A 19,652-nucleotide genomic window follows, 5' to 3' on the forward strand; every position below is an offset into this window, starting at 1 on the left:
TCATGTCCTTTTTCCCCTCACTTTCCCACACCAACCCACATCAAGAGGTGCCCCTGTGTGCATGTGGCCATGGACATTCCGGCCAGCACAACTGAACTCTACTCCCCAAGTATCCGAAGCAGCCACCTCTCCACTACTCCCTTGGGCCCCACAGGGCCAGACTGGGCCATGGTGGTGGTGGTGCAAGCCCTGGAAGTGGCCTCAAAGCCTCCAGCACCCCTCCTCCATGTTGGAGGGAAACTTCCAAGAGGAAAATGGGCACAGACTCCACGTGGGCACTGCCAGTGTTTATGTGAATGAAGGCATAGCTGGGACAGGGACAGCTCTCTGGCAGTGTGGAACCCGAGGGGGAGGGGTGCTCTGTGCCTTTCCCATCAGACCACACAGACAAGCATAGAGCTGCTTCAGATCATGTTTATTAGGGGGTTAGGGGTTGGGGGATCTGCGGGATAGGAGGGCAGCCATAGCGGTTGGGCTGGCCAGGATAACCGTGCCCGAGGGGAGTTGTCTGGGTGCAGCTGGGAGCGAGGAGTGCGAGGAGGAGTGCGCTCAGGGTGGCAGGAGGCGACGTGCCGGCGCCTGCGGCGATGCAGGAGTCTCCAACCGTTTCACCCGCAGCAGTGCCCCCAGCACACCCTCAGGGGGTACCTCCGGGTTCACATCCTGGTCAGCAGCCCTTCGGAGCCGCCTAGGGGCCGGCCCAGTCTCAGAGTCAGCGTTTCCAGAGAGGATCCGTCCCAGCAAGTACCTGCGGGGTGGAGTGCAGAGCAGTGAAGGTGTGTATTCACACACCCTAGATTGCCTGGGACACTCGGGCGACTAGAAACTGAGTACCGGGTCTTCCTCCCCAAGCACCGGAAGTTCACTTCCGCTGCGGTCCTCTTAGCCTTGCAGCTTTACCTCTACACCCGCACCTAGGACCTTGCTTCTTTCTAGGGCTCCAAGACCCTTGCTCCTCAAGACTTAGGGGTCTACACACGCACCAGATGCAGGAGGCCACACACACACACACACACACCCATAACAACTTGGTCGCCTCAGTCCTTCGTCCTCCCAAGACGCAGGCGCCCACCCCGTGTCCTGTCACCTCAGAAGCTCAGGATCCACGTCAGGCGTTTCGTCGCCAGCATCTTCGGCATCAGGGCCCGTGGTGCCATCATCGTAGACTGGGGGTCGAGGTCGGAGCGCCGCAGGGGGCACAGGTGCGGGAACAAGCTGGGCGGCGAGGGCTGCAGGGTCCAGGCGAGCGCGGAGCAGGGCGCGGGCAAGCTGCGCTGCAGGCGCGTCGGGGTCGTCGTCCAGGCCGAGGGTCGGGTCAGAGGCACGGGGAGTGCCCCAGATGCGTAGGAGCTGAGCCAGCACTCGCGCCTGCTGATCCTCGGCCTCCTGTGCCTCAGCACGGGCCCGCTCCTGCCGTTCTGCTTCCAGCAGATGCGCCAGCGCCCGCGCCAGCTCCTGCACCGCACCCGCCGCCTCTCCTCGGGGCACTGCTCGCCGAAAGCGGCGGGCAGCTCCAGCTTCAGCCATGGACGATGACGCCGCGCTCAGGGCACGGGGCTCCTGGGCGGGGAGGGGGGAGGAGTGAGGGGGAGAAGGGGAAAGATGAGGTTGGCATTCTTCAAGCCAACAAAGGCATCATGTCCCCACCCCATTGAACAGCCAGGCACTTCGAAGACCATCCAAAATCCCCACACATATCTCCAGACATCCTTAAGACCTCTGGATCCATCCACTTACCCCGACACACTGGCCCTAGTGACTTTCGGAAGAGGTTTGGGCCTCCAGGAGCCCGGGTTTTGGAATGAAAAAACAATCACTTGGCTGGTGACAATTCAGCTAGCAAAAATAATCCCAAAGGGCAATTTGGCAATGTTTGAAAAGATGGCATCACCCCTCCTGGAATGCTACACCCCCAGAGTAGCGTTTGGACCCCAATGAATCACAGATTATGGCGGCGCTGTGCGTAATAGCATGGGGGGAGGCAAGTCTGGAAACAGTCCAATGTGCCCTCACAGAATAAGGATGGTTAGATGAATCATGAGAGAAGATAGAATCTTACGCAGCTGTAAAACGAAATGGATTATAGCCAGGCATTTCAACATGGATGAATCTCACCACCCAAGGCTGAAGTGGGGGGCGGGGAGGAAGGAGGAGGCAAGTTCCAGAAAGCTACTGTGAACTGCCTGAGACTACCAAATACCCCGAGGACCTCCCAGTGACCCCTAAAGGCCACCAGGAGCCAGATGCCCAGTATCATTCCATTTCCATAGTGCTCCAAAACAAGAGTGACAAAACCATAGATTCTGTAGCAGTGTAAGCATAGGTGATAAGGGACAAAGAAAAGTATAGGGCCAAGGGACTGAAAGCATAGGATCATGGGGAGGGGTTCCAGGGGCTTTAATTGATCATGTTCTATTTCTTAAGATGAACAGGAGACACATGGGGGAGTCCTTTCATTATGATTTTGCACATAGTTCACTTGTGTCAGAGGCACTAATGTATAAGTATGATATGGAAATTTTGTCAAAGTTTCTATCCTTGATGCAGACAGCTAGCTGCTCCAACTGTCCCTTCTGCCCCCAAGGGAGCCACACTGTCACCAGTAATTACAACCTCACACACACGAACAAACTGAGAGGCCTTACTATGTCACAGATTATCTACAAGGCACATCCCACACACTAAAGGAATTGCAATGGGCGTTAACAGCGGCACATGCAGTTACACTGTCCATGGTCCTGGAACGCAAACCCCGGCGCCACCTTCCCGACACTAGGCAACGCGGAGACATCATGGCTCCCCTCCCCCACGATGACACAGCTCCACAATGAAACAGAGGGCTGGTTTTGGGAGCCCACGCATCCACTCGCGGGCACGCATTCCCACAGAAGCAACGAGAAGGTGCACACGAAGATGCAAAGACCCCTCCCTCCTGAAACCAAAGGAGATGGTACAGAAACAGAAAGGCACTGAAACAGAAAGACACGCCCATGGACCACGCCAACACTCAGAAGCAGTCACAAACATAGGCGTGGTGACAGACAGTCCATCGGGCCTGCAGAAAAGTCATACACACACACATACACATAAGCACCTCCCCCAAGTGCGACACACACACACACACACAATGTCAACTTTGGAGGATGCTCTGCAGCGGTCAAATCAAAGGACACACTTCCAAGGACACATCACGCATGAACACACTAATGCGCAGACACCCTTCCTCAATACTCCCTGGTGCCATGGACAACGCCACGGACCCCGCGCGGGGAGAAGCCTGGCTTGGCCTGGAGATCCAACAGGGGTTGGGGGTGGTGGCAGGGTGTGGCTGCCAGCCCAGCCTAGGGCAAGATCAAGCTCCATCTAGGATGCTCCGACCCTGCCAGAGCGCAGACTGGTAGCTGGAGCTCCGGTCATGCTTGTCCCCGGTCATGCACGTCCCCGGAGCTGGCTCCGGGTGGGAACACAGTCCTGACCCTCGCCCACAACCTGCTGACCCGCAGCATCTTTTCCCCACCCCATACTACCCAACCGAGACTTGGCGGGGGGGTAGGGGGGGTCTCACCTTGACCGGCCTCGCGCAGAGAGCACAGGGCGGCCGAAGAAGCCCCAGCAGCAACAGCAGCAGCAAGAGGCCGACGCCCCCGGCCCGCGGCCCGCGGAGCAGCGGCGACCCCGCCATGCTGCCCCAGCGAGCCGGGCTCCGGACGGGCGGACTGGCGAGCAAGTGCGCAGCGCTGGGGCTAGCGGGCAAGGCTGCAATACTCTGCGGCTGCGCAGGCTCAGGAGCCGCCCCCTTCCATCCCCTCCTCCCTCTTCATTCCCTCCCTCCATTCTACGCAGGCGCAGCCTGGGGGCTCCAGCAGCCCCTCCACCTGGCTGGTCTCCATGGAGATGCCCAGGGGCAAGGTGGAGAGCCCGTGCCTGCACTGGCGGTTGTCATGGTAGTCGGAGGGCAGTTGCCGGAGCAACAGACATTGCTGCTGGCTTTGCAGGCGGGTAGAGAAAATTGACTTCAGTGGAGCGGACTAGGGGGTCTGGCTCACCATCTCTCCCTCTTGTGGGAGGAGATGGACTTCATTTTATTCACTGGTTAGAGAGTTACGATTGCCTGTTGAGAGCAAGGCTCTTACTAGAGAGATGGATTAGATCCAGATGATGTCACCGTGAACAGTTTTCCATTCTAAGGTGAACTATCTAAGAGGTTGACCAGTAACCACAAGCTCACACTGGCATTATAAAGGAGTTAATTAGGATGACATTTGGTAGGAGCTCAGTAAATGTTGGAATGCCTGTATCCAACTCGGAGTCCCTTGGCTCCAGCTCTGGCTCTGGTTTCTGGCCCCACCTTCGGCTGACTGGCTGATGCACATTCTGGGAAGCAGCAGATGATGGGTGAAGGACTCAAATCCCTGTAACCCATGTGGGAGACCCGGATGGAGTTCCTGCCTCCTGGCCTAGCAGGCTTGGGTATTTGAACAGTGAACCAGCAAATATAAGTTCTCTGTCTGTCAAATAAACTGAAAATATAAACGAAACAGTTGACTTATTTTACATGAAGAAAAGAAACCCTTATGTATGTTACTGTGGGTGGATCTAATCAACTGATGTTACTCACCTCCATCTTTCAATGATTGTAAATAAGTTTACCAAAGGGCTGGTGTTGTGAAACAGCAGGCAGAGCTACCTATTTTGTTTCTTTATTTTTAAATATTTATTTATTTATTTATTTGAAAGCAGAGTTAAAGAAAAGCAGAGAGAGATCTTCCATTTGCTGGCTCACACCACAAATAGATACAACAGCTAGTGTTGGGCTGGGGTGAAGCCAGGAGCCTGGAACTCGATCCAGGTCTCCAGTGGGTCTCCAAGGATTTGGTCATCTTCTGCTACCTTCCCAGATGTATCAGTAGGGAGCTGGATTGGAAGTGGAGCAGCTGGGACACAAACAGGAGATGCAGCCATTGTGCGGGGCTGCTCAATCTGCTGTGCCACAATACTGGCCCCATGAGCCACCTCTTCGAACACCAACATCCCTTGTCAGAGTGTCACTTACATTCCTGGTTGCTCCACTTCCAAGTCACCTTCCTGCTAATGTACTCAGGAAGGCACAAGATAATGGTGCCAGGAACCCAGATTGAATTCTAGGCTCCTGGCTTCAGCCTGGCCCACACCTGGCTACTGTGGTCATTTGGGCAGTGAACTAGCAGTTTGATGACCTGTCTCCTCTCTCTCTGACGCTCTTATTTTCAAATAAATAATTTTTTGAGAAATCAAATAACTTTGCAATACACAGCCTTATATGCATTCTCTCTTGCAGACCTGGAAATTATACACCCAGCAGTGTGTAATGGGCATGTCCTGAGGATGGTTCTCATGCCACCTGCTGCCTCCTGGTGTTCACAGTCCTGAGTGTGCCTAACCCAAGGGGCTAGGCTGCATGTGAACACATGTATGTGATTGACATGATTATCTTGTGAGTGCACTCTCACTCCCATACTCTGTTTGAGGCAGCGGGTGGTCAGTTGGGGAATATATTTTTTAACAATATGAAATTTTTAAATTCATTCAACAGTAAGGGTTTATTTTTAAGATATATTTATTTGAAAGACAGAGAGAGAAGAGAGGTCTTCCATCTGTTGGTTCACCCCTGTAAATGACCACAACAGCCAAAGCTGGGCCAGCCTGCAGCCAGGACCTTCTTCCAGGTCTTCTAGTGCATAACCCAAGTACCTACTAGTTCATCTTCTGCTGCTTTGGCAGGCACATTAGCATGGAACTGGATCAGAAGTGGAGCAGCTGGGACTCGAACTGGTGCTCACATGGGATCTAGGTGCCAGAGGCAGCACTGCCTGCTATGCTGGTTCCCAGTTGGGAATCTTACGTGGCAAGGACTAGAAGCTGACCTCTAGGAACTGAGGGTGGCTCACCTGACATCCAGCAAGAAGTTTATGCCCTCAGTCCTGAAACAACAAAGAACTCCCCAGCTGGAGGCAACTGCCTAGGTTGTCTTGTCCCTATATATATAAAGATATGTAGGGAAAGTGGGGAATACCAGGCTGGCACATGCTTGCCACCCTGGCCCCAACATAGAGGGCTACAGATTGCCAGGGGAAGAGGGGCTGGGGATGCGTAGGAGTGAGAGCGGCTGAGAGCATGTTTGACAAGGAAGGAATGACTTCTGGGGTCTTCCACAGACTGGGCCACTGCACTTGCAGGTGGATAATGGAGCCAAGACAGAATGGTTTAGAGGAGAGAAACCAGAGGGCATGTCTGGGTAAGGCCAAGGCATGCATTCATGTAGGAGACCTGGGCTGGGCTAAGTAACATCGCCACCATCCACATGAAAGCTGGGGCATACCTGGATGGGCGAGGTGGAAGTACCTACCCTCGAATGTCAGAGCAGGGAGCGGGCCACATCAGGCTGGGCTACAGCACACACAGAAAAAAACAAGAGAACTAGATCTGGGAGCATAATCTGTAGGGGAATTGTGGGCTTACCTCTGAGGGACTACAGCACCCACTGGTTTCTGCAAGAACTGGATATGGCAGCCTAGTGGCTAAAGTTCTTGCTGTGAACACACCAGAATCCCATATGGGTGCTGGTTCTAATCCCAGTGGCCCCACTTCCCATCCAGCTCCCTGCTTGTGCCCTGGGAAAGCAGTCAAGGACGCCCCGAAGCTTGGGCTACATGTGTGGGAGAGCTAGAAGAATCCCCTGGCTCCTGGCTTCGGATTGGCTCAGCACCAGCCATTGCGGTCACTTGGGGATTGAAACAACGGATGGAACATCTTCCTCTCAGTCTCTCCTCCTTTCTGTATATCTGACTTTGCAATAACAATAAATAAATCTTTTTTTTTTTTTTAAAGAACTGGATGTGTTGATGGGGACAGACCGTGCTGGGCCAGGTGTAGTACCTGCTGGCATGCACAAGAGCCAGCACAGGGTGTGGGGTGCCCCTGGCTAGGTTAGGCTGCAACACACACCAATGAAAGCTGAGACAGCAAGCGGTCCATGCCAGGCTGGGTCAAAGCTCTTGCCAGCACATGTAAGAACTAGTACTGGGAATAGGCCTGGTAGGGAAGCTTGGGGAACTGTCCTGCTAAACTGCAACTCCCGCTGGTGAGTGTGAGAGCCAGGACTGAGGGGCGTATGTTGGGCCTGATCTGGAGTAGGCTGGGCTGAGCCAGTCCACAACACACACAGGCATAGATGGGGTGCAGGCCAACATGGGTTGGACTGCAATACATGCAAGTTCACATGAGGACTGGAGCTGGGAGTAGACGAGGCTCAGTCAGGCTGTAGCACCTGCTGGCAAATGCCATGAATGGGGGGCAGGCTACCTTAGACTGTGCTGCAGTACCTGCTGGCACGTGCAAGACCTGGAGATGGGAGTGGTTCAACTGGCCAATCTTCTACCTGAAAGTGCCAGCATCCCATATGGCATCCCATTCATGTCCTGGCTGCTCCACTTCCAATCCAGCTCCCAGATAATGGCTTGGGAGAACAACAGATGACCCAAATGCTTGTTCCCTGCCACTCATGTGGGAGACACAGGTGAAGTTCCAGGATGCTGGCTTTGGTCTTGCCCAACCCTGGCTGTTGCACACATTTCAGAAGTGAAGCCAAAGGGATGTATAGTAACTGTGTAATGGAGACTGTCGTATCCAGATGTGAGGATACAATGCAGTATGCCTCTCTATTTCCAGATCAAAGATGGATTCTCAATGAAACTGTTAACTATACCTTGACAGTAGGATGCTGGACCTTGTGCCATTGTTCATGCCCGCAGTGATGGGCATGGGACTGTATGAAGAACTGTACTGTAGTGATGATATGGTGGAATTCAGTGGGGGGAGGAGACTTGCAGAGGGGGGTAAGGGAAATCCCAAGGCCTATGGAATTGTATCATAAAATGTTAATAATTTAAAAAAAGAGGGGAAAAAAGAAATAACTAAGTTTGTAAAATGCATTCATTTATTTGGAAGGCAGACTGAGACAGAGAGACAAAGGGTCTTTGTTCCCTGCCACAGACATGGGAGACCAGAATGAGTTCCAGACACTGGCTTATGCCTAGCCCAGCCCCAGCTAATTGTTAGCAATTCAGGAGTGATCCAGGCAATGGAAGAACACTCTCTCTCACTCTTGCTCTTGCTCTCGACTCTGTGTGTGTATCTGTCTTTAAAAAAAGGTATCTGATTTCCAGATGTGTAAGACGAAAATTTTAAAAATTAAACAAACAAAAAAGATTTTGGGTCTGGCACAGTAGCCTCATAGCTAAATCCTCACCTTGCACATGCAAGAATCCCATATGTGCACCAGTTCTAATCCTGGCAGTCCAGCTCCCTGCTTGTGGCCTGGGAAAGCAGTCGAAGATGGGCCAAAGTCTTGGGACATTGCACCCATGTGGGAGATCCGGAAGAAGTTCCTGGTTCCTGGCTTCTAGTCAAACTCAGCTCCCAGCATTGCGACCACTTGGGGAGTGAAGCAGCGGATGTCTCTCCTGTCCGTAGATCTGGGACACCTCCCGGTGCCTATGTGGGATTCCAGTGCTTGCAGGGTGCTCCGGCCAGCAGAGCCAGTAACGTGGACACAGTGAGGATCTGGGGATGAAATCAGTTATGCCCCTGCAAAATTCCTAAATTCTAAACTTACCTTCATGGGTCCAGGGGTCCCTCAGATTATCCCTCATGCCGTGCCCCACGTTGGGTGCCATTTGCTCCGGCCAGCAGAGCCAGTAACATGGACATGGCGAGGGTCTCGGGATGAGGCACCAACAGGAGACCAGTGATGGTGGAAGTCTCTCTTTATTTGCCCTTTCACCTTTCCTTGTATACTCTTTCCCCCACACCCTCATTAGCAGAATATTAGGTACAAATGAGTCCAATTAGACCAGGTGCTTCTAGCCCCAAGCTCACTCCCTGTAGTGCTTGGCTTAACGAGGGCTAGTCAAACTCCTTAACCCACAACAGCAGGGTAAGGATTTAGTCACTGAGCCATTGTGCTAACCCCATCCACTGTATTATCAGGCACATTAGCAGAGAGCTGAATCAGAAGTGAAGTAGCCTATACTCAAACCAGTGTCCATAAATCTCTGGTGCTGCAGGCAGCAGCTTTACCTACTACACTTCAACACTGGCCAGTAACTGCCTTTTAAAATATTATTTAATTAAATGAAACAAAAGGATTAACTTTTTTAAGGTTAAAAAAAAAAACTTTAAAAAGAACTCTGGAGGGGTGATACATCAGCCAGGTGCAAGGCAAGCAATCTGACCACCAACAGCTTGATGGAGGCCCTGGGAACAGGAGCACAGATACCAAACCAGGCGGTGGAAAAACAAGTCACAAAGCCCAGGGTAGAGAAGCAGGGAGCTTTTCATTTTTGCCTCCCCTGAAACTGCTAGGCAACCTGAGGTGTCAATGTCCCACAGCAAGAAGCCTCTGCTAAGGCATTCACTCCCTTTTGGCTGGCCTAAGGCAATCAAGAGTTATGCATTTGTTGATGGTAACTGGCTAGGAAGCTAAATTTAAACTAGTTTATTTGGCTTCTGGAAGGGAAACTGTGTCATTTGTGTGCTTTTAAAAAAAAATTATTTATTTATTTATTTAAAGATTTATTTTGCTTTTTTTTTATTTGAAAGGCAGATTACAGAGAAAGAGACACAAAGATATGGAAAAGCAGAGAGAGAGACAGATTCCATCTACTGTCTCACTCCCCCAAAAATGGATACGATGACCAAAGCAGGGCCAGCACAAAGCCAGGAGCCAGGAGCTCCTTCAGGGTCTCCCACACGGGTGCAGGGTCCCAAGGCTTTGGGCCGTCCTCGACTGCTTTCCCAGGCCACAAGCAGGGAGCTGGGTCAGAAGTGAAGCCACTGGGACTTACTACAGCACCCGTAGGATACTGGTGCAGCAGGCAGAGGAAAAACCTCTGCCATTCCCTGTTTTTATTTTCTTTTGCTTTGATTTGAAAGTTATACAGAGAGAGAAGAGACACATAGAGAGAGAGCGAGACCAATTTCTTCCATCTGCTGATTCACTCTCCAGGTGGCTACAGTGACCAGGGCTGAGTCAGACCCACACCAGGGGCCAGGAGCCTCATCCAGATCTTTCACGTGGGTGCAGGAGCCCAAGGCCTACAGCCATCTTCTGCTACTTTCCCAGGCAAATTTTCAGGGAATTGAATGAGAAGTAGAGCAGCCGGGACTCAGACTGGGGCCCGCCCACATTGGATGCCAGCGTCACAGTTGCTTCACTCATTAGGGCACAGCATCAGCTCCACAAATTGTGTCATTTGCAACATCTGCTAAATTCAGAGGCAAGTGTGGGACCACCATTTCCAAATGTGTGCCAGACACTGTAGGAACTGCAGCACACACCGAGCATTAGCCGTCCCTACTAGAATGTTTTCATGTTTTTTTGTATATTCTTAGGGTGGCACAAGCCACAGGAGAGGGAGGGGTTTAAATCTTTGCATGTCTCTAAACGTGACTGGGGATGCAGAGGCTAGGTTTGTAAGCTTGAGGTCTACATGGGTAGCAGGGAGCACACACTCAAGTTCCTTCGTTTCTCAGATGTCTTGAGTGGTGACCAGCAGGAAGAGCAGAACTGGTTGGTGTAACGGCTAAAGTGTATGCTAATCAGGTCTGCTATGTGAACCAATCATGGAACTGATATTGGAGTTGTAGGGTGCTCCTCAATCAGGTGTGTACAGCAGGTGATGACATTGGAAGATTACACTGTCTAGGTTTCTCCTGTCACCCCTCCTCCTTTTTCGGGACTTCCAGAGGGTGACCTCAATAATGCTTCTTCTGTTCCTTACCAGGGGCCTCTGCAGTCGCTGTTGGACAGATAGCTGAGTTGATTCTGTATCTTGTGGTTGTAAGCAGTGTGGGCGCACGTTCTAATCCCAGCAGCTCCACTTCCCATCCAGCTCCCTGCCTGTGGCCTGGGAAAGCAGTCAAGGACAGCCCAAAGCCTTGGGACCCTGCACCCGCGTGGGATACCCAGAAGAAATTCCTGGCTCCTGGCTTCAGATCGGCATAGCATCAGCCATTGTGCGCAGTTGGGGACTGAATCATCGGACGGAAGATCTTCCTCCCTGTCTCTCCTCCTCTCTGTATATCTGACTTTCCAATAAAATCAAATAAATCTTAAAAAAAAAAAAAAAAGACTGCTGTTTTGCCCTGGACTGTCAGGGGAAACTGTCGCTGAGTGCCAATTGAGGATAATGTGGAAGGCTGACCACCTGCAATCCACCTGCCAGGCACCATTAGGAGTAACAGTAACACTGTTAATTATGTGAAGCTATACAGTGGGTAAGTGTTTATACCAAGAGCTACATCTGCTTGGTCCTAAGGAACTGAAACAAGCAAGCAACCAAACCTGGTCTACAGAAGCCAGTGTTGCTGTTAGCCAAGTTTTAAAGTGGGCAGTAGATGCTTTAAAAAAAATTTTTTTTTTAGAATTATTTTATTTTATTGTATTGGAAAGACAGATTTACAGAGAGAAAGAGAGGCAGAAAAAGGCCTTCCATCTGCTGGTTCACTTCTTAAAGGGCAGCTTACCAGGAGTAGATATAGCCCAGCTGGGCAGTGCCCACAGTTCCCCTGCCAGGCATGTTACCAGCCCCGGATTTTGCGCCTGAGAGAGAATTCTGCTGTCCAGCCTAACATGACTCACACCCAGTTCTGGCACATGCAGGCTGGTGCTGTGGCCTAGCTCCGCCGGTCCGCACCCAATCTGGCTCTCATGCACACTAGCAGGTGCAGCAATTTATCCCAGTTCAGCCCAACCCCAGACAAGCCCACCTCCAGTCCCAGCTCTCACACTCACCAGTTGAAGCAGCAGCCCAGCAAGAGAGTTCCCGAAGTTCCCCTACCAGGCCCACTCCTAGCTTTGGGTCTTATGCATCCAGCAGGTGTTATGGCCCAAACTGAGATGGTCTGCCCCCAATCTTGGCACTCACCAACAGATGCTACAGCCTGTCTCAGCCCAACTTGCCTCTAGTTCCCGCTTTCACGCAAGGGTGTAGCAGCTTAGCCCAATCTGACCCATTCCCAGCCTCATGTGAAATGGTGGTTGTTACGGTCCAACACAGTCCAACTTGCACCCTGGCCTGGCTCTCACTCATGTCAGTGTATGCTGTGGACTGATCCTGCCTGGCCTGCCACCAGACCCAGCTCACATGTCTGTTAACGGGTGCTGCAGCCCAGCCTGATTTGGCTTGCTCACAGCCCATGCTCTCACACTCACCAGTGGGAGCTGTGCTTGTCAGGGGAATTCCCCAAGTTCCCCTACCAAGCCCACTCCCAGCAATGCATCTCACATGTCTAGTGCCCAGACTGGCATGGCTGTCCCAAAGTCCCGGCATTCACTGGCAGGTACTGCATCCTACCTAGCCTGACTGGTCCACACCCATTTCAGCTCTCACTGATGGATACAGCCTACTCCAGCCTAGCCTGCTCCCACCCTGCCTGCCCCACACCAGACCTGACTCTCATGAGACCCACTATGGCCTAGACTGTCCTGTCCCACACCCATTTCATGGTTCTCGTGAGCACCAGCAGGTGCCAGAGCCTAGCCCAAGCTGACCTGCCCCTAGACCCAGTGCACATGCATGTGATGGTCTGCCCACAGCACCAGCTCTCAGATTAACCAGTAGGAGCTGTGGCCCAGTGGGGGTGTCTCCATAGTTCTCCTACTAGGCCCCTTTCCAGCCCTGGGACTTGCGTGTGCTGGTGGGTACATCAGTGCCAGCAGGTGCTGCAGTCTGGCCCTGCCCTGCAGTCTTCCAGCCCCAGATTCCATGAGTCATGTGCATTCCTGTCAGGTGAGGTCCGTGGTTCATCCTGGCTCAGCACTTCACCACCCCCAGTTGTCCATGTAAACTGGCAGGTGCTACAATCCCACAGAGGGGAGTCTATAAGCTCTCTATAGAATCTGTCCCCAGATCCATTTCTCTCACGTTCTGATGGGTGCTGCTGCCCAGCCTGGTGTGTTCCACCTCTTGCCCCAACATTCGTGGGCAGATATTATGGCCTAGCCCAACCTGGCACACCCCCGATCTGCCCCAGCTTTTGCATGTGTCAGTGGGTGGCAGGCAATGCTATTTAGCCCAGACCAGGTCTCTTACATGGTCAGGTGCCTTGACCTCACCCAGACAGGCCCTCTGTCTCAGCTTTCTTTCCTACCTGGGAGTGCAGTGGCCTGGTTCATGGAAGCCCCCAGAAACCAATCCTCCCCTGTCAAACATGCCCTTAGTCACTCCCACTCCAATACTTCCCCTTTCCCTGGGCAGTCTGCAGAGCCCCTGTCTGCAGGCCAGGGCGGCATGTCCTGGCCTGGCATTCCCTGCTTTCCACATTTATCTCTTTTTTTTAGGATTTATTTTTATTTAAAAAAAAAAAAACAGATTTACAGAGAGAAGGAAACACAGAAAGATCTTCCACCTGCTGATTTGCACCCCAAGTGGCCATAACAACCGGAGCTGATCCCAAGCCAGGAGCTTCTGGATCTCCCATGCGGGTATAGGGTCCCAAGGCTTTGGCCCAGCTTCCATTGCTTTCCCAGGTGTTACAAATCAGAACACAGAGTCTGAAAGTTTATTATGCAGCAGAGCGGCCACTACCTCACAGGATAGTATACCAAGAGAAATGTAAGACAGAAATATTCAAGGCAAATACCCAAAACACCATGGAACGTGCAAAACAACAGGATGAGCACTGTTAGCCATCTGTTAGTTCTGGGAACAATGACATCTCAAGTATGCAAAACAAAAGTTACTGAGGTCAGCATACCCTTCGACAATAACATTAAACAAGCCAGAGGCGCTCAGCGTTCAAGAGCCTCACCCTAACAGGCATTTTTGCAGAATTCCTGCTTGATCTTGTCATTCTTGTCTGTTTTACTGATCCATGTCAGCAGGTCATGAGCAGGGAGCTGGATGGGAAGTGGAGCAGCTGGGACACAAAACAGTGCCCATATGGGATCCTGGGTGTGCAAGGCAAGAATTTGGCCAATAGAGCCTTTGCGCTGCCACTACCTTCATCTTTAAAAAAAAATAATAAGCAACTATACTGGCACACCGGCTATTTAATACAAATTTGGCATTAACCAGACCCAGGCTGTCCACCAGCTACTGGCTACTTTCTTCCCAGCATGTGACACTTGCCTAGGAACAAGGCTACCTAGGCAGTTTCCTATAGCTGAGGGGAGGAGGGGGCTCTCACTTGCTGTCTCTCTGCCTCTCAAATTTGCAAAAAAATAAAAAAAACATTATTCAAAAGTAAAGAAAACCCAAATGGTCAATAAACATGAACATATTCTCACAGTAAATCAGGGAACCCTCCATGAAAGTGACAAAATGCTATTTCATGTCAATAAGATGGTTCCTTGCCAGTATAGAAGAGTAAATGAAGTGGACATCCATGTTCTCTTCCCTACTGAACTATTCCTTGTTCTGGAAAAATCTGCTCAGTATGCTTAATTATTGGCCTGGCTCATTTCTCAAACAAACCACTTGGGAGAGGGTAAGCAATAGCTGTATGGATGCCCTCTTGAGTCAAAGTTTCTGGCTCTTCTACCACCATGTTGGCTAAATGGCTGTTTCCTTTGTGGAACCCTTTAATCTGCCTTGTAAACAAAATCCTCCATGTAAGCATCACATCTTGAGGCCGGGACATTTTTCTTTGTCGTTCCAACTGTGGTGTGTCTTAGTTTCAGCACCGCTGACCCTCAGTAGTCTTGGGGAAAGAGTCACTGTACCGCCAAGAACGAAGTGGTAGGAAAGCGCTCTGCCACAGGACCCTCAGGGAGCCACCGTGTTGGCCAAGCATGATATCTGTTTTCATGAAACTTTTGAAGACCCTGCTATGCATGGATTTCAAATTTTTAAAATTCCATTACCATGAATTTTTGAAGTATTGTGTGTGTGTGTGTTTATGTGTAAAACTGTGGCAAGTTGATTTGTTAGCTTGCTAATGAAGGTAAATTCTCAGATCCTTCACATTTTTTACTTAAAACAAAAATGGACAAACCGTACTTCCCATGCATAACAGGAATAAACCTCACAATGTTGGCCAAATGATACTGCTAGACCTAAAAGATTGTACAACTTCATAAAAAAAATGTAGAAACCAGGCTAAATTAAATGGTTAGAATTCAGGATGGTGGTTTACCCTTAAGGGGCACAAGAGAGGTACCTGAGATTCTGCTGGCAGAGATGCCAGGTCCCTGAGGGAAGGGGAAAGGGAGAGTTTCAGATGTCGTATCTGCCCAGAAGAACTGACTGACCTCCCTGCAAACATCTTAGCAAAAGTGACTACTACAGTATCAGTCCCTTGATTCAATCACACATAATATCTTATTAGCATACACTTAGATCTATTAAAGAGAACTTTCTGCTTTAGAAACACATAAAGTTAGAGTCAGGCCATCTTAAACAGTAGCTTGGGGAAGGCAGCCCTGTGGGACAGGTCCTTCCAGCAGCCAGAGAGCTTGGCTGCTCCTTTCAATAAATAGCATTTGCTTTGCTCACTCCTTCCTTGGTTGCATGCGTCATTCTTCATAATCATGAACCCAAAAACTCAGCAGAGAAGTAGCCACCCAGAAAGGCTGCAGCACCCAGTGAACATGGCAGACACACGAAGTCGGGACACAGAGAGCTGGGACATGGGAGCTATGCTGTACCTGAACAAGCTGGCAAACATAAAAATCTGCCACATCAGGCCCGGTGGTGTGGCCTAGTGGCTAAAGTCCTCGCCTGAACATACTGGGATCCCACATGAGTGTCAGTTCTAATCCTGGCAGCTCCACTTCCCATCCAGCTCCCTGCTTGTGGCCTGGCAGTTGAGGATGATCCAAAGCCTTGGGACCCTGCACCCACATGGGAGACCTGGAAGAGGCTCCTGGCTCCTGGCTTCGGATCAGTGCAGCACCGGCCGTTGCGGTCACTTGGGGAGTGAATCATCAGATGGAAGATCTTCCTCTCTGTCTCTCCTCCTCTATGTATATCTCTGACTTTCCAATAAAAATAAATAAATCCTTAAAAAAATCTGCCACATGTCTTAGGTTGAGACACAGACTCAAATGACTGGAGCCCAAAGTTCCTCCAGATACCACTGCAACACCAACTAATCATGCTCCTTTTTCACTTTTACTTATTTAATTTGTTTACTATTTTTAAGGCAGAATGACAATAGGGAGGGAAACACAGTGAGATCATCTATTCACTGGTTCACATCCAAATGCCCACAATAGCCGGGGATGGGCCAGACCACAGACGAGAGCCTGAAACCCAATCTGGGTCTCTCACAGGCATGGGCCATCACTTGCTGTCCACCAGGATGTGATTGGCAGGAAGCTGGCTCAGAAGCAAAGGTAGGACTGGATGTCAAGTGCAATGATATGGGATACAGGCATCCTAAGTGGCAGTTTAACTTGCTGTATCACAACACCTGCTCCCACATTCCTTTTCTTCTTACAAATATGTATTTTGTTTTATTGTATTATTTATTTGAGAAGGAGAGAGGAGTGCAAGAGCAAGACAGCTTCTCCATTGGCTAGTTCACTCTCCAAAGGACTCTAGCAGCTGGGCTGGGCCAGGCAGGATCCTGGAGCTAGAAACTCTACCTGGGTCTCCCATGTGTGCGGCAGGGCTTAAGTCGTCACCTCTCTGGCATGTTAGCCTCTCTGGTACGTTAGCAGTGAGCTAGATCAGAAACAGAGCAGCTGGGACTGGGAGCAGCCATCGCTGCACACTCCTTTTCTTCTTTTTTAAGAGATGAATTTGTTTAAAAGGCAGAGAAGGAGGGAGAGAGAGAGCCATTGACTGCTTCACTTCCCCAAATGGTCATACCAACCGAACAGAGCTGGGCTGATTTGAAGCTGGGAACCAGAAGGTTCTTCCAGGTCTCCGACGTGGGTGCAGGGGCTTAGAGACTTGAGCCATCCTCCAATGATTTCCCAGGCACACTAGCAGGGAGCTAGAGGACAGTGAAGCAACTGGGACTCAAACCCATACCCTCATAGGATCTCGGCATTGGCGCACTGGAGGCGGCAGCTTTACCTGCCTTGCCGACAGCACCAGGCCCATGTTGCATTTCGTGATCTGGTTGCTGGCTTGGTTTTCAAGGGTTCGTGCTCTGTTTGCAAGCATTCATCTGGCTGTGCACTTCCGCGCAAGCATGTGATACGTCACTGGAGAGCTGAATGCTGATTAGGGCCCCCTGTATCAAAACGGATTATTTTCAACTCTACCAGGTTGAGAAAGAAAAGGATGATTATTCTACACTGGTAAAAAGTAAAACCAAACAGAACAAAAGCAACCTATGCCACTGATGTCTCCCTAATTATGTAGTGAAAGATTAAAACTATGCAAGGGCGCCATCAGGAACCCCCGACAGCCTTTCGTGCAGAGGAGGGCAAGATAAAGGTGGAATGGGGAGGCCAACCCAGTAGTTTTCAGCTGGCCTTGAAATACTTTTCTTACAGAAAACAAAATAACTTCAGGCAACTGACAAAATGTTTGGCTTTGTGGGCAGAGTGCTCACAGGTATTTTTGTGCTGTAACTTGCCTCTAGGGAGTGCTGTGTGCTTTCAGGTGCCCGTGACGCAGAGCTAACGAGCCTGCGGATTTGCCATGACCTGTATGGGGCAGGTGCAGTTTCTCTGGTGTGACGTTTTCTACCCTGAAACATGCTCCCATTCTTCAGCCGCTTCCCTTTTTCTTCTGTAAAACTACATGAAACTCATGCTTACGTGTTTCTTGTCCAGTTTTCTTTAAAAGATTCATTTTTATTCCAAAGTTACAGAAAAGAGAGAGATCGTCTATCCACTTCCATCACTCCCCAAGTGACCGCAATGGCCGGAACTGAGCCGATCTGAAACCAGGATCCAGGAGCTTATTCCAGGTCTCTCATATGGTTTTGGGCTGTCCTCGACTGCTTTCCCAGGCCACAAGCAGGGAGCTGGATTGGAAGGGGAACAGCCAGGAAAGGAAGTGGCACCCATATGGGATCACCAGCACTGCAGGTAGAGGTATAGCATGCTACACAACAGCATCGGCACCAGAGTCCAGTTTCTTCACAAAACATTGATGACCTTTGTGACCTTATGACCAGTATCCTATTATTTTAAATTTTAGATGTCAATAAATTTTGTATTCTTCCTGTTCCCATTGCTCACTTCTCTTATCCAGTCCACAAGTTCTTTAGATAACTGTCTTGGATTTTCCTAAGATGTATTGTACTTACTTGAAAGGCAGAGAGATTGAGGAAAAAAAAAAAATCAATCTTGCATCCACTGGTTCACTCCCCAGGGAAGCGCAGCAGTGGGGACTCCAACAAGAGCTCCAAGCTGGGATGCTGGGGTAGGAAGTGGGAACTCTGGCCCAATGCCCACCCCTGCTGCTCCTCTCTGAATCGCTTTCATCCTGTCCATGTCTTCCCATCCTTCTCACTCCCACTGTGTTCTTTGCTGGTACTTCTCCTTCCCCTTGCTTTTGTCTTTCTTCTCACTTCCCCTAGAGTGTGTCTGTCTGCCTCACCCCAGCTGCTCAGGGTCTCTCGAGAGAGCAGGTAGGACAAGGCAGTCCTTCAGTCTGGACCGGGCTCCCTTGACTTCGTCCACTTCTTTAACGGCCCTCAGCCACCCATGAAATGATCTGCCTCTTCCATCAGCACACAGGTAGGGGACAAATGCGGGGGTCACAGAGTGTTACAGCCACCAGCGAAGGTGGCTGGCACGGGGCCCAGCTCAGGTCAAGGGGTGTGGGCTAGGAACCCGGTCTGTCTGGGGCCCTCGGCTCAGGAGACGCGGATGACCCACGGTGTCCCAGCTCACAGCCAAGCAAGATCAGGTGTGGCCACCGTACAACTTGGTCCCCAGACTCCAGACATGATTCCTAGGCCCAATCCCCTGCTTCTAAACCCTAGTATGCATTGCGCCAAAAGACCCTAAAGTCACCCCGCGCCAGCAAGCCTCTTGTGCCACAGGAAGCAAGGAAGTGCCCCGGGGTCCCGCAGCCCAATGGCCTCGGGGACTGTGACCCAGCTTCCAGGGAAGGGAGAAGCGGGACCCGGAGGTGCGGGGATTGAAGATGGGAAGAGGTGGAGTGGAAAGGCTGAGGTCGATCAGGGTCCTCTAGCGGAGGACTCTGCTTACTGCAGCGAAAGGTGCAGCAGGGACCGGGTCGGAGGGGCGGGGCCGGCCGGTAGGTGGGAGCACAGCCGAGGGAGGCACAGGCAAGGGAAGGGCTAGATCAGCTGGAGCTTGGGGCGAGGGTGGGGGCTCTCTTGGGGGTGGATTAACACTTTGTTCCATGAAAGCCTCCAGCGTGTCCTAGTTGTGGGGCTGTCACTCTGGTCACCATGCACTGCGGGAAGAAGCGTCCCTCAAGCAACTGTGCCGCGGCTCTGCCACCACTGAGTGATGGGGCCCTGGTTTTTGGAGGCTCAGGAACTTGGTCTGTACAGCCTCGTAGACCAGTTCCGCACAGAAGAAATGGCTCCTCCATGGGCTTGAACGAGACAGTGCGCGTTGCGGCAGTTCAGGCAGAGAAAGCTGGATTGTTCAGGAAGCGTTGCGCCTCCCTGTGGCCGGATACAGGCATTGCTAGTCCCGCCAGTTTGCTCAGAAGTAACATACTGGGGGG

General features: G+C 51.1%; 1 protein-coding gene across 1 annotated transcript; it reads right to left on the reverse strand.

The window, feature by feature from the left end:
* Nucleotides 1–408: 408 nt before the first annotated feature.
* On the reverse strand, nucleotides 409–3,715 carry PCSK1N (proprotein convertase subtilisin/kexin type 1 inhibitor). The gene is made up of 3 exons (XM_041001697.1): nucleotides 3,566–3,715; nucleotides 1,088–1,560; nucleotides 409–748 (listed from the first exon to the last, which is right to left on the reverse strand). Exons 1-3 carry the CDS (start codon nucleotides 3,680–3,682, stop codon nucleotides 550–552), a joined length of 789 nt encoding a protein of 262 aa, XP_040857631.1. The 5' UTR covers nucleotides 3,683–3,715; the 3' UTR covers nucleotides 409–549.
* Between the last annotated feature and the right edge of the window lie 15,937 nt (nucleotides 3,716–19,652).

This window comes from Ochotona curzoniae, unplaced genomic scaffold (assembly GCF_017591425.1).
Source record: "Ochotona curzoniae isolate NIBS_2020 unplaced genomic scaffold, NIBS_Ocur_1.0 contig_1274, whole genome shotgun sequence".
In the NCBI taxonomy this organism is placed as follows: domain Eukaryota; kingdom Metazoa; phylum Chordata; class Mammalia; order Lagomorpha; family Ochotonidae; genus Ochotona; species Ochotona curzoniae.

Coding starts and splice junctions, on each gene's coding strand:
- PCSK1N (XM_041001697.1), bottom strand. CDS start 3,682: ATGGCGGGGTCGCCGCTGCTCCGCGGGCCGCGGGCCGGGGGCGTCGGC. Junction 1,561..3,565: donor TCTGCGCGAGGCCGGTCAAG/GTGAGACCCCCC, acceptor CTCCCCGCCCAG/GAGCCCCGTGCCCTGAGCGC. Junction 749..1,087: donor GTGGATCCTGAGCTTCTGAG/GTGACAGGACAC, acceptor TCCACCCCGCAG/GTACTTGCTGGGACGGATCC.